Source organism: Schistocerca serialis, chromosome 5 (assembly GCF_023864345.2).
Source record: "Schistocerca serialis cubense isolate TAMUIC-IGC-003099 chromosome 5, iqSchSeri2.2, whole genome shotgun sequence".
NCBI classification, from domain to species: Eukaryota; Metazoa; Arthropoda; class Insecta; order Orthoptera; family Acrididae; genus Schistocerca; species Schistocerca serialis.
Genome location: NC_064642.1, coordinates 429,958,901 through 429,974,335, shown reverse-complemented (window position 1 = coordinate 429,974,335; position 15,435 = coordinate 429,958,901). Strand labels below are relative to the sequence as shown.

Here is a 15,435-nt window from a genome sequence, read left to right as displayed (position 1 = left end):
ATTTTAGAGCACACATAAATTTTACATTTGTCCTCTCTTTCGTATAGCTGTTCACTTACACCTGTAACAGTCCCACAACAGAGAAATAAAAGCAGGAAGAAGTGGTAAAGGGTACACAGACTTCACTGTGACAGCTTGGCTAATGATTATATAAAATGCTAAAAGTTCACAACTTGGCTTTTATGTACGTCTTTCTTCTATTTTCTGTATAAAAATGCAAATAAATTATTAGCAATATTATGAGAACAAAGTTGCCACTCACCATATAGCAGAGCTGCTGAGTCGCAGATAGACACAACAAAAAGACTCTCACAATTAAAGCTTTCAGCCATTAAGGCCTATGTCAGCATTACACACACACATGACTGCAGTCCCAGGCAACTGTGGTTTCAGTCTTATGAGACTGCAGTTGTGTGTGAGTTGCGTTAGCATGTGCATGTGGGTGTGCGCGAATATGTGTGTGTGTGTGTGTGTGTGTGTGTGTGTGTGTGTGTGTGTGTGTGTGTGTGTATTGCTGACGAAGTCCTTAATGGCTGAAAGCTTTAATTGTGAGAGTCTTTCAGTTGTGCCTATTTACAACTCAGTATCCCCGCTATATGGTGAGTGGCAACTTTCTTCTCATAATATTGTTCCATTCCATCCTGGATTTCCCATTGTTCACATAAGTTATTAAGTAACATCAGTTATGTTCTCCCTCAAGTACATACCATCTATTCATACTGCTCATAATTTTTATTATGGGAACCACTGATCTATTTTTAGTACTAAATGCTTACAAGACAAAACATACTTCAGAATTAAGCTTTCCTTTCTTCATTCATTTTTGCAATGCAAAGTTGTTTCTGTACTGATTCACAAGTTTCTCTTTTGCCCTTGTTCCATATCTATTGATACTATCCATTATCACTAAAGTGCTGAAGAGTCATTTACAACAGGTCTATTCAGAACATTAAAACAAACCTCACTAACTATTCATCAATAGCAATTAACAATTTGAACAGTATTGAACATCATTAAAGGTACAATGCCATTCCAGTGTATACCAGTACTTGATAGTTCTAGGAAATATTTACCTGCACACTGAAAAATGAGGCTAACGTATTGTTTATCTTATTTGAAATTAATTTGTGCATTATTGTCATCTGTACAGCTTGTACAGCTTTTCACTGAAACCAAAGCCAACTACAAACACATTTGTAACATTACTTACAACTATTTGGAGAAATATTTTTAGAAAAGTTCATAGCTGACAAACTGTTTTAATTCTTCACCCAGCTATGTGTCCTCGAAACCAAAGCCGTGCTTAGTCCAGAGACACAGCGCAGGTAGTCGAAACGACCAGGCAAGTGGTCATTGTGCTAAACAAACTCTCAGCGAGACTCATCGTAAAAGGCAAGTGTTGGAATTGTCCATAAAAAGGTTTGTTTTTTTGTGGACATCATTTATTTTGAAGTGGTGTGGTCTCTGTCATTACTCCTGGCAGAAGTGCATGTGTTACAGAAGATACCGGTGTGGACTACTAAAACTGGTGATGTTCTAACACAGTATATTATGTTAAAAAAATTATTGTGGTTTCCAGTTAACACACACCACACATGTATAAAGCTGCAAACACAGTAAGATAGTGTGTAGTTGCAGTTATTCTTTCAAATTATCCATCACTAAGAAAGAAGAAGAAAGTTTGTCACCTATCCTTTGAATATTAAAAGAAACATTACTGTCTTCTCATTGATTTGAGAAACAGTGATTCCATTGTTGCTGATGAGTCTTCCGTGTTGTATGGCTGTGGTCGAAGAAACTTTCCGGTTCTTGACATTTCATCCAAAGCTGCACTGGACATATTCAAAGCCAAGTCTTGCTGAATTGCCAGTAGTACCTCCAAAGATGTCCAGAGCAACTTTGGACAATAAGTTAGGAACTGAAATGTTTCTTCAACCACAGCCATACAACTCGGGAGACTCATCAGCAACTATGACATTTGGTTGTGAAAGCCATTTTTATTCATATCACTTAGTAGTGCACTTAAAATAAGTTGTGTTGTCACACCTTTCCATGTGTAAGAAGATCTTGTGGATCTAGTTACAGTGACTTGCTGGCACAGTATTATATTATAATCTTTTAGAATGTGCAAAGCATCATCTCTTGTTACTGTATTTTATGGACTATAAGACTCTTTTTTCTTTCAAAAATTGCCTCCAAAATTGAGGTGTGTCTTATGCTCAAAATTAATTTGAAAAAGTCCAGGTTTGATTTAAAATTCCCACCAGTCTTAAAAATGGTCATATATTCGATGCCGTGGGAAATCTCTCTCTATCTGGCAAATTTGGATTTAGTTGGCAGCAGCAGTGCACCGATGATACAAACATGAATTGCAGGGATTTGCAAGGTTACTAACACTGCCTCCCTCCCACCCCCACCCAAAATAATAATAATAATAATAATAATAATAACACTATTCAGCCTACTACACGATTGCAGTCTACGGAGCTAGTCTGTTTGAATTGAAAATGATTTGTGTTTTCGGTAACAGTACAACATTTTTGTTAATAGCTAGTTTCATAGTAGGAAAAAAATAGAGGCATTCATATGATGTGGGCTGTAAATTGAAAGTAATAGCATATGGAGAACAACTTGGAAACAGAGCAGTTGAGCAGTATTTTGGCCCCCCACCAACACAAAAAGCCACTCGCAGTTGGCGGGCTGGTAAAGAACTGAAAAAAATGGGGAGGACTAAATGTGCAAATAGAGGACTGCATACAAAATGGCCAAAACTAGATGATAATTTTCAGGGGCTTTAAAGGTCAGTTCGGTTTTATAATTTTTTTTTTTTTTTTTTTTTTTTTTTTTTTTTTTTTTTTTTTTTTTTTTTTTTTTTGTCTGGCTTCACAATATTTTAATAAAGATGGTAAAAATGTTTTAAAAAATTGCTTAAAAATTAAGGTGTTTTTTATAGTTTGTAGCATCTTATAGTCCGTAAAATACAGTATTATTCAACACTGGATTTGGGACAGAACTACAGGTGGCGCTAACTTGCAGCAATACAAAAGGTTCTAGGAAATATTTGTAGTATGGCCTATTATATTTTACTTTCACAAATAAATTTCACTGAACACAGTGCTTCAGTTAATCCTTTGAAACCATTCATCAGACTTTCCCCCTCAATCCTCAGGTGGTTTTTGGTAGTTGAGTGCAGTCATTATCTTATGCTTGAAGGAAGTATTCACCAATAAAAATTGTAGACTTCCAGCCAGTATTTCATTTGGAAAACAGGCAGAGACATGCATAAATGTTTGCAGTAACCCTGAATCTACTGCAACGGTATTAGCATGTAGGAACAGCTCTTATCTATTGCTCTTAGTATGATTGTTGTAAATTTCTCAATCATTTCATGCAGACTTTTCTCTACGCACAACTGTTTGTTGGCTCTTTCTCATGAGGCGAGAACAAAGCATTTCAGCAGTTTGTGTTTGATGAAGAAAGTGGCCAACACACTTCTGTTGACAAGTCAAGAAATTCACAGTGTAAGCCATCCTTCAAAATTATTATTTTTTTTTTATTTTGTGACGTGGTTGGAGCTTTATAGTAATAAATCTAAATTTTATTCACTTGTAACAGTGCTGTTTGTGAAGCAATAAACACCACTTCCAATGTTAAGAATGTTATTGGCTAAAGTAAGCAAATGCATGTCTCAAAAGCTGGGGTTCCAAGATAGTTACATTGTGTTACATACAGCTAAAGAAAGCAGAGGATTGAATAAGTTTTTTAATTATCACATGTGTGTGATGGTATATAAAGTAGCTTATGATGATCGCTGCACAATATGGTAAACAGTGGAAAATACAGGCTGGAATAACAATAGTATGAAATAAGATTGCAATTCACCACATAATAGAAGCATTGAGCAGTGTACAGGCATGTTTAAAAGTAGATAAGCTATTGGATGTACTCCTTCTTCAGCTTTAGAAAACATAAGCACAAGTACACAAGGCTACTGTTGTCTCCAACTGCTGAGGCCTTGGCACCTGGATATCACAGTTGCCGTGGCCTGTGTGTGTGTGTGTGTGTGTGTGTGTGTGTGTGTGTGTGTGTGTGTGTGTGTGTGAAGAAGGCTTTGTCCGAAAGCTAATGTGTGTCTTTTTCTTTGTACGGCTACAACACAATGAGTCATGTTGATGGTTTGCAACAATTTATCTATTCCTTATATTTTTGATATTCCAACCTGGAGTTTCCATTGTGTACTCTATCGAAGTTCAGAGAGAGGGAGTGGGAGAGAGAGAGAGAGAGAGAGAGAGAGAGAGAGAGAGAGAGAGAGACTAATGTTTTTTCAGTACTGCTTTTAGAAGGTGATAAAATAATAATAACACATCTGTCAGACCTGAGTTTATATGGCCTATACAATGTTCAAATAATTTACGGGAATGCAGCCAGGTGACATCATCGACAACCACTGATATCTCAACAGGAGACCATCCTGTTGTTTGCAAGACAAAACTGCAGCAAGAAAGCGCTGTGCAACAAAATTTAAAACTCTGATTTGCAGAGGAATTCCAGAAAACACACACACACTCACACACACACACACACACCCACCCTGTAAACACTAACACTAATCAAAGATAAATGCCAGAAGTTACAGGCTCTGTTGATCCTGCTAGTTTGGTTGATGTGAGCATCACATTAAGAACTCCATGCATCTCTTACATCACATAGAGGGGATGTATTTGAATGACTCTTATATTCTAATAAGTTTTGATGTGCTCTCTCTCTCTCTCTCTCTTTCTCTTTCTCTTTCTCTCTCTCTCTCACTCTCTCCTGCCCCCTTCCCACTCCACTCCTGTTCCTCTGCCTGATTTGTAGTGGTAAATTGAGGTTAGATTTGTTGTTGAATAAATGAAACTATTTCAACCGGTATTGACTTCCCCTTATGTCTTATTCAGTGACCATTACTAACAGCAGACAAATGGAGTTGCGATGGGAATCCCGTTGTCACCTGTTACTGCATTGTTTTCTATGGAAGGCTTTGAGGGACATGCCGTGGCGTTGGCGGCTTTGAAACCTGCATTGGTGCCCCTCCTCCCTCCCAGATATGCATTTGATACTATTGTTGTTTGCCCTCATGGGTGTGAGAATTTGAATGACTTTTTAGAATACCTGAATTCAATTCACCTGTATATTTGTTTCACGATGGAGGTGGAAAAGTGTGGCTACCTTCCCTTCCTTGATGTGTTGATCAGGAGGCAGGCTGATGGTATGCTGGGGCATGCTGTTTATAGGAAGTTGACTCACACTGAATCATATCTACAGGTGATTGTTGTCACCATCCGGCTCAGAGTGAAGTGGTATTTCGTACCGTGGTTGACAGTGCCCATGTTGTCTCTTATCGTGAGAGTTTGTCAGCTGAGTTAGCCCATTTTTAAGTAATCTTTCATTAGAATGGCAATAGTGAGACACAGATCAGGCATGTGTTGCACTGTCGATCAACTGGGACCGGGTGAGTGGTGATAATACCAAGGTGGCATGATAGTGTACTGCTTTTTCCAGTACGCAGGGAGCATTTCCAATAAGACTGGTTGCATATTCTGAAACTATGATGTGAAACGTGTTTTCTGACCAAAAACATCTTAATGAAATATGAAGAATTGTACTCAAAAGACCATTTCAGTGACCAGACAATAGCTTGTGGCACAACTCGTATGACAGCACTAAGTGAAACAAGGCAAAAGAAATGAGTTGAAACATTGGAGAAAATGGATATATCGCATAGCAGCAAAATTGCGTGGAATCTGATCAGAAAGCTCAGTGGGGACACGAAAGGAAGCAAAGAAATTGCTAGAGTAACACCTAATCAACTTCTATATAAAGTGCTACTGAAAGATAAGCACAACAAAAATGTGAGAAAAGGAAGTTACAAGGTGATAGCCACACAGAAATCCATGAAGTTTTCTTCTCCTTTCGTAATGAAAGAACTCAATGAGAGTGTAAACTCCATGAAAAACAGAAAGGCGCATGGTGTTGATTTTGTGTGCGTGAAACATGTAAATCATTATGGGTTGAATATCAAATATTGGGCGTTAAGCCTAGAAACCTTTAAAATCTCTGAACTATGGAGGATGTCGAAAGTAATAGCACTCATAACACCACAAAAAGAGCCCAGCTCACCAAGCAGCTGTCAGTCCATTTCCCTTCTGTGCCACCTCTTCAAACTGCATGAAAGGCTGATCCTTAATTGAATCAATAACTCCTTAATTGAATCAATAACTCATTGATTCAAAGTTAATCCTGCAGCAGGCTGGCTTCATGCCAGATAATCTTGTACTGGCCAGATCTTGGCACTCACAAAGCATACAGAGGAAAATAAGTTAATAACTGGCTTGACTCCGGTTGATCTAAGGGCTGTCCACAATACAGTAAATTGTCAAAATCTATTACTCAAAATCTATAATGTTACTAGGGATCATAAAGTAGAAAAAATTATGGAATCCATGCTGCAGAATTGACAATTCCGCATCACGCTAGAAGGGAAAAAAAGTTACTGGAGGAAGCAGAATAACGGTCTTTCTTGGTGATGTGTTCTAGCTTCCATCCTGTTCAAAATATGTACAAATGATCAGTCAATACCCAAAGATACAAGACATTTTCTCTATGCTGACAGATTAGGTATTGTAGTGCAAGGAAGAACCTTTGAAGAAGTAGAGGTAAAATTTGAGGGTATGCTAGAAGCGGTGTCAATTTGTTGCAGTCAACTAGCAAAAATTATAGAATCCATGCTGCAGAACTGACAATTCAGGTCTCTCAAACCAAATCCCACTATTTGCTTTCCCACAGGTGAGTATGTGCCATGGTTAGTCTAGATTGGCATATCCAGAGGAGGTCAATATAAGCCTTAACGAAACCTGGAAGTTAATCACAGGATGCATGAAGTCCACCATGCATCAGTTTTCAACAGTCCCAAGATTCACAGGGTAGCTCATGAACATAACCAGGGCGTATACACCCCGAGAAATCCAGGAAAAACTGTGGAATTTTTTCATCTGGGAATAATCTGGAATTATTTTAGTTTTCAGTTAAATTTTGGTAATTATGACTGGTAAAAACAGATAACTCTAACAAACATTTTACTTTCGCCCACTACTGCAGAATAATACTGCAGCAATAAAACATAAATGAGAGAACAACACAAAAATAAAACTTCGGTTGCGAAGCAAATGTGCCATTTACAACAACACAACACAATGCACACACAGCCGTCTCCTGACAGCAAAATGTCTAAAAGACTGATCAATACTTCATAACAAGAAACTGCTTTTGATGTGTCTTTCTTGTCAAGCACATTTCAATGAATGTGACATCGCAACGGGTTAAATTTTTTATAGGTTGCAGGAAAATTTTGCGTGTGATGGTTTGTGAAGCATTACTTTCAAAGTAAATTTTCTTTTATGCAAGATTAATTATGTTAGTGTGATAATATGTGATGAATTTCTTAAATCACAGAGCATTAGACTGTTCAAAATTTTTCTCTGAGGGCCAGCCACTTAGAAAATTTTCATGTTCAGAAGACCAGCCATTTATGTCATTATTTAATATTTTTTGCTGGCACATTTGTGTTTAGTGGTGTTAAAGTAACACACGCTAAAAAAGACCAAGTTTCAAGGTTAGTTTTTCATATATATTTTATTTGTTTCACTTCTTACAAATTGTGCAATAATGATGGCAAATGGTATATTTGTCCTTTACCAAAGTGCAAGTGAGTTCTTGAGTAATTGCACACATAATTGGCTTTTCTATGGAACATTGAAAGTGCTGGATGAAATGTATATTCAGCCAGGTAACCTATGAAATGTTCAGTGCACGGCAGTGAAATTTATAACAATGCTTGTCAGAAATATTCAGCTGCTGCAATTTAAGCTCTGCTCACAGGATTGTGCCTAATCACTCCCTCCAGGAAAAAACAGTGAAAATTTTCTGACAACAAATATTGTATGTGAAAGCTTAGCTTTCTTGTAGCTATGCTGTATCTATGTTAATTTAAATCATTAACTTTTTCTATTTGTGTTTTCTTGCTACTTAGCAAGATGACTACATCACGTGTTCTATGCTGTGGTTATCTGCTGCCATTCTCTGGCAAAATCACATGAAATGAACTATGATTGGCTGACATAAGCACACTGCAGCCTTGATTTCAGTGCTTCGGATCATGATGTATCTATTGAAATTCCTGTTTTACTTTCGTAATGTGAAAATAAACAGAGTAAATGTTGCTGCACGTCAAAGATCTTTCCAAAAAGTCATCTTCTTCCCCCCCCCCCCCCCCCCCCACACACACACACACACACACACACAATGCAATAGTCTTTTCATCTGGGGGAAAGTACATTTTTAACAGAGAAATGTGGGAGTTCTTCTTTCTTGTTCATGTATACACCGAGATAACATAACGAGCAGTTCAGTGGACATTCGATGAGCGCTATCCACTATACTGTAGCCTTTATGAATTAAAAAGACTAAAATCAAGATATCTTCCTCAAATAGCCCTTAGATGAACCTCCTGTCAGCTACCTTATTTCAGAACATCCACCAAGTGGTGTTGCATTAAACTAAAACTCCTGGAAAATGCTAAACCATAAGAGAACAGGTGTAACACCTGTAAAAATCAATCTGATAAAATGGAGCCTCTTAGAACCTGATGACAACAAGTGTGACTGTGGAGCGATACACAATGTGGAACATCTTCTAAAATGCCGAAATTGTCCTGCACATTGCTTCCTAGATGACCTCTGGCAAAGCAAGCCTAAAGCTTTTGACTTTGCCCAGTATTGGGAAAAAGTTGACAGCTCCAGACACAAAAAAAGTAAAAGCTCCAACCTCCTTATAAGATATAGTCCTTTTAGGTTCTGTTAAGATCATCACTTTGGTCTGCGTAAGGCGGCTGTTTATCGTATTCCTTGCTGTTGTGGCATGTCATATATTTATCGGAATATCAGGTCCGTGGAGGACAGATGTGCTGAGCATGAGTGTCGCACACGCTTACAGCAGCTGAGCAAATTGGCTATTACAGAACATTGTCTTGGCACCAGTCACTATATGGAATATATCCACACAGATTTTCTGGCATGTACTTCCAGCTATTGGGATAGTTAGTGTTATTAAAAAAGCAGTTGAAATTAAATTGACAAATAATCTGGTAAATAGAGATGGAGGTTTTTGCTTAAATTCTGTGTGAAATCCTGCTGTCTCCCTTGTTAAAGAACAGAGGGACAGAGTTAATGCTAGCTCACTTGTTGTTCAGTAATTTTCAATGTCTGTAACTTCTGGTGTTGGTTATCTTTGGTTGGTGTGGAGGCACCAATGTTTACAGTGTGTGTGTATGTGTGTGTGTGTGTGTGTGTGTGTGTGTGTGTTTAAATTTTGTTGCACAGTGCTTTCCTGCAGCAGTTTTGCCTTGAAAGCAACAAGGGTGGTCTCCTGTCAAAATATTGATAGTTGTCGACAACAAAGAAAGTTGCATTTTGAGTATTGACACACATCATTACACACACTTTCACTGCCTTCCTTCATGGGATTATTTTTTAATTAATGGAACCCAGTATATTGTCCTCAAAGGCAAGTGTTCATCAGAGACAATGGTATCTTCAGGAGTGCCCCAGGAAAGAGTGATTGGACCACTGTTGTTCTCTGTACCATAAGTAATCTGACTGGCTGGTGAGGAGCAATCTGTAAATGTTTGCTGATGGCACTGTAGTATATGGTAAAGTATCATCGTTGAGTGACGTAGAAGGATACAGGATGACTTAGACAGAATTTATTTTCGATGCGATGAATGGCAGCTTGCTCTAAAAGTAGAAAAATGTAAGTTAATGTTGGTGAGTAGGAAAAACAATGCTGTAGTGCTAAAATTCAGTATGAGTGATGTGCTGCTTAACACAGTCATGTCGACTAAATATGTAAGCATAAAGTTGCAGTGCAGTACTGAATGAAATGAGCACGTAAGGACAGTAGTAAGGAAGGTGAATGGTTGACTTAGGTTTATTGGGAGAATTTTAGGGAAGTGTAGCTCACAGATATAGGAGACCATGTATAGAACATCAGTACAATCCATTCTTTAGCACTTCTTAGGTGTTTGTGGGACCTCCATGAAGGCGGATTAAAAAAGGACGTTGAAGTTTTTCAGAGACATGCTGTTAAATTTGTTACCAGTAGGTTTGATCAACACATAAGTATTACGGAGGTGCTTCCTGAAACCAAATGGGAATCCGTGGAGAGAAGATGACTTCCTTTTCGTGGAAAGCTATTTAGAAAATTAATATAGCTTATGTTGGCAGCTGACTGCATAACAGTTCTGCTGATGCCAATGTACAACTTGTGTAAGGACTACAAAAACAAGACAACACAAATTAGGGCTCTTACAGAGATACCCAGATTGTAATTTTTCCCTCGCTCCATTTGTGAGCAGAACAGGAAAGGAAATGACTAAGGGGACCCTCTGCTGTGCACTATATTGTGGCATGTGGAGTATGTGTTGATGTATATCTAGATGCAATAATAAAATGCTGTGTGCTCTTTACTGTGTGAGGCACTGACAGTATTAAATGATGAGTTGTGGGCAGTAGGTATTTTCATTGTTTTAACAAAAACATTGTATGCTGTAAGGTATTATAACGTCTGGTCAATTTTTGTGGAAAGGGGGAGATGAGGAAGATGCAAACTATTGGAATGATTATCTAGAAAACGTAAGGGAGAAAGTCTTGAGTAGCTGTATCAGTGGAAAGTGGGATATACATGAATTGTCTGGCACTTAGTTATGGATGATTAAGAAATCTTTCTAATTGATGGGTGAATTACTGTGAAGTTAGGAAACATAATTTATATTATTCGGTAAATAGGGAGGTGGATGACCTTCGCAAATGTGTGACAAAGAGTGGTAGTCACCTATTTCCTCTAAATTGTTAAGTATACAATTGTGTACATAGAACTATTGTAAAAGCAACAAGATTCCTAATACTAACACCTAAAAATTTCATTTTTAAGTTAGAACTCTGAGAGTGAGTCCTGCTATCACAATATTCTCCACTGCTATTGACATTAGAACATTTTCACTTTGTTACATGATATGATGGCAGCTCCTGTGAACTGCATCTAGCACCCAATAATTTTGACTGTCGTCACAGTTCAGTACAGACAATGAGTTAAACGATCAGTGTCGAAACTGTTTTTAATAATTCTTTGTGTGTAGCCTTTACTGTATTTATTCCTAGTTCACTAGTTTCTTATAAAATTGTAGAATCTTGATTAGTTCATGTAGCATCTACATCTTAGGTGACAGCTGTAGTGAAAGACACTTATATAGGGACAATGTGTAAATAATTCTTGTAGTCATTTCAGTGTCTGTGTCTGTAAGAAAATTTTAATGAAATATACATTTGTTAAACAATAGAACTTTCCAAAGAACTTCAGTTATTTGATGATTTTTTGAAGCAAAATTAAAAATGCTGTGATGCTTTCTATGAACCGTTTAAACTTCTGCATTTCCCCACACCCCTGTTTGAAATTAGTTGTTCTGGATATGATCCCATGCTTGTCTGTTGCAAATGTTATTGTGTTTTAGTCATGTGATGTATTGTTACATCACTAGAATTTCACATTTTAACTAACACAGAGAGAGCATAGGAAACGAAAAATTGCTACGTAGCATATTTGGTAATCACTCGTAAACTCTTCAAGGTATGTGTAATGTCTTAGAATATTTGTGATTGTTCCTTGTCTGTATAAGTTGTGAATGTTCTTTTAACTGCACGGTGAACACACACACACACACACACACACACACACACACACACACACTCTCTCTCTCTCTCTCTCTCTCTCTCTCTCTCTCTCTCTCTCTCTCTGTGTGTGTGTGTGTGTGTGTGTGTGTGTGTGTGTGTGTGTGTGTGTGTGTGTGTCGTCATAAATTTTCTGCTGCTCTTATATTTTTTGCACAGTAAGTATTCTATGTCACATAATGGATGTTAAATCACTATACAACAGTGTTTCATTCTTCTTGCACTTTTTTCAGAAGTAAGCTTTGTCAGGCACAATGATTCAATAAGCTGATAACAACACAGTGAAGATCGGTTTATTTAACACCTTCAGAATGAAAGTATTGTAAAAATATTTGTGAAAATTGCAGCACCCAGAACTAATTACCCACATGGATCCAAGCTCAGAGGGGCGAGGGAGGGGTGTTACATGATAATTAGGTGATTGAGTTGGGGATACATGTATACCCAGGAGCACCTACATTTGTTTGACTGGAAAAATCCGTTACCTAAGCTGATTCAGGGAAGTGTTGCCAGAGGGGTGAATCAATGGGAACTAACACAAGGGAGTTTGAAAGGTGAAGAATGACAGGCCAGAACACAGCAGTACATTCTATCAAGCATCATGGTTTCAACAATAAAGTAATGTTTGATCCAGTGGACCCCCAAGTTAGTCCTGTAGGTTTGATGTCAATGGGTATTTTAACACACACACACACACACACACACACACACACACACACACACACACACACACACACCCGCGCGCGCGCGCGTAGTCTCTGGCCTCAACAGCCATCGACTGTAGTTTTGTGTGTGTGTGTGTGTGTGTGTGTGTGTGTGTGTGTGTGTGTGTGTGTGTGTTCTATTTCCGATGAAGACCTTATTGGGCCAAAGCTTGCTTGCTGATATCTTTTTGTTGTGCTGCTACTCAGCATCTACACTGTATGGTGTGTAGCAACTATCTGTTTCATAATATTGTTACATTCGATCCTGGATTTTCCATTGTTTAAATTATTAGTATAACAGTTTTATTGGTTCTAAGGTGTCCTTTCCAAATCATTTGAGAGCTGTAAAATGCTGTTTGCAGAAAGAATTTCAATAAGTAACTTATTTCAAGCGATGACTGTTTCCCCCTTAACACACATTAGTTTTAATAGGCAACAAGTGTTACCCATGAGATACAGCTTTATGCAATAGATTCAAGAAACGAACAGTTATCTCCGTGCAAATCTTATTTATCAAAATCAAAGTGTCTTCTATGTTATAGACAGTTCTTTTGTTATCTGCAAATAAAGTGCTAAATTTATAATCTGTATATAAAATTATCCCCCCCCATGAAACATGGACCTTGCCGTTGGTGGGGAGGCTTGCGTGCCTCAGCGATACAGATGGCCGTACCGTAGGTGCAACCACAATGGAGGGGTATCTGTTGAGAGGCCAGACAAACATGTGGTTCCTGAAGAGGGGCAGCAGCCTTTTCAGTAGTTGCAGGGGCAACAGTCTGGATGATTGACTGATCTGGCCTTGTAACATTAACCAAAACGGCCTTGCTGTGTTGGTACTGCGAACGGCTGAAAGCAAGGGGAAACTACAGCCGTAATTTTTCCCGAGGAAATGCAGCTTTACTGTATGATTAAATGATGATGGCATCCTCTTGGGTAAAATATTCCGGAGGTAAAATAGTCCCCCATTCGGATCTCCGGGCGGGGAGTACTCAAGAGGATGTTGTTATCAGGAGAAAGAAAACTGGCGTTCTACGGATCGGAGCGTGGAATGTCAGATCCCCTAATCGGGCAGGTAGGTTAGAAAATTTAAAAACGGAAATGGATAGGTTAAAGTTAGATATAGTGGGAATTAGTGAAGTTCGGTGGTAGGAGGAACAAGACTTCTGGTCAGGTGAATACAGGATTATAAATACAAAATCAAATAGGGGTAATGCAGCAGTAGGTTTAATAATGAATAAAAATATAGGAGTGTGGGTAAGCTACTACAAACAGCATAGTGAACGCATTATAGTGGCCAAGATAGACACGAAGCACATGCCTACTACAGTAGTACAAGTTTATATGCCAACTAGCTCTGCAGATGATGATGAAATAGATGAAACGAAATGTATGACGAGATAAATTATTCAGGTAGTGAAGGGAGACGAAAATTTAATAGTCATGGGTGACTGGAATTCGTCAGTAGGAAAAGGGAGAGAAGGAAACATAGTAGGTGAATATGGATTGGGGGGAAGAAATGAAAGAGGAAGCCACCTTGTAGAATTTTGCACAGAGCATAACTTAATCATAGCTAACACTTGGTTCAAGAATCATAAAAGAAGGTTGTATACCTGGAAGAATCCTGGAGATACTAGAAGGTATCAGATAGATTATATAATGGTAAGACAGAGATTTAGGAACCAGGTTTTAAATTGTAAGACATTTCCAGGGGCAGATGTGGATTCTGACCACAATCTATTGGTTATGAACTGCAGATTGAAACTGAAGAAACTGCAAAGAGATGGGAATCTAAGGAGATGGGACCTGGATAAACTGAAAGAACCGGAGGTTGTAGAGAGTTTCAGGGAGAGCATAAGGGAACAATTGACAGGAATGGGGGAAAGAAATACAGTAGAAGAAGAATGGGTAGCTCTGAGAGATGAAGTAGTGAAGGCAGCAGACGATCAAGTAGGTAAAAGGGCGAGGGCTAATGGAAATCCTTGGGTAACAGAACAAATATTGAATTTAAGTGATGAAAGGAGAAAATATAAAAGTGCAGTAAATGAAGCAGGCAAAAAGGAATACAAACGTCTAAAAAATGAGATTGACAGGAAATGCAAAATGGCTAAGCAGGCATGGCTAGAGGACAAAAGTAAGGATGTGGAGGCTTATCTCACTAGGGGTAAGATAGATACTGCCTACAGGAAAATTAAAGAGACCTTTGGAGAGAAGAGAACCACTTGTATGAATATCAAGAGCTCAGATGGCAGCCCAGTTATAAGCAAAGAAGGGAAGGCAGAAATGTGGAAGGAGTATATAGAGGGTTTATACAAGGGCGAGGTACTTGAGGACAATATTATGGAAATGGAAGAGGATGTAGATGAAGACGAAATGGGAGATAAGATACTGCGTGAAGAGTTTGACAGAGCACTGAAAGACCTAAGTCGAAACAAGGCCCCGGGAGTAGACAACATTCCATTAGAACTACCGATGGCCTTGGGAGAGCCACATGGCAAAACTCTACCATCTGGTGAGCAAGATGTATGAGACAGGCGAAATACCCTCAGACTTCAAGAAGAATATAATAATTCCAATCCCAAAGAAAGCAGGTGTTGACAGATGTGAAAATTCCAAACTATCAGTTTAATAAGTCACAGCTGCAAAATACTAACGCGAATTCTTTACAGACGAATGGAAAAACTGGTAGAAGCGGACTTCGAGGAAGATCGGTTTGGATTTCGTAGAAATGTTGGAACACGTGAGGCAATACTAACCTTACGACTTATCTTAGAAGAAAGATTAAGAAAAGGCAAACCTACGTTTCTAGCATTTGTAGACTTAGAGAAAGCTTTTGACAATGTTGAGTGGAATACTCTCTTTGAAATTCTGAAGGTGGCAGGTATAAAATACATGGAGCGAAAGGCTATTTACAA

The 15,435-nt window shown here is 38.4% G+C and overlaps 1 protein-coding gene across 4 annotated transcripts in view; it reads left to right on the top strand.

Moving 5' to 3' along the window:
• The window catches only part of LOC126481122 (BTB/POZ domain-containing protein 10), a 120,363-nt gene that overhangs the window by 20,033 nt on the left and 84,895 nt on the right, over positions 1–15,435 (top strand). For 2 of the 4 annotated variants that reach the window (XM_050104657.1, XM_050104656.1), the window contains exon 3: positions 1,276–1,392. The exons of the other annotated variants lie outside the window; for them this stretch is intronic. In XM_050104657.1, coding sequence (XP_049960614.1) covers positions 1,276–1,392 — 117 coding nt within the window. The remainder of the gene's footprint in view (positions 1–1,275; positions 1,393–15,435) is intronic. 4 annotated transcript variants of the gene reach the window in all.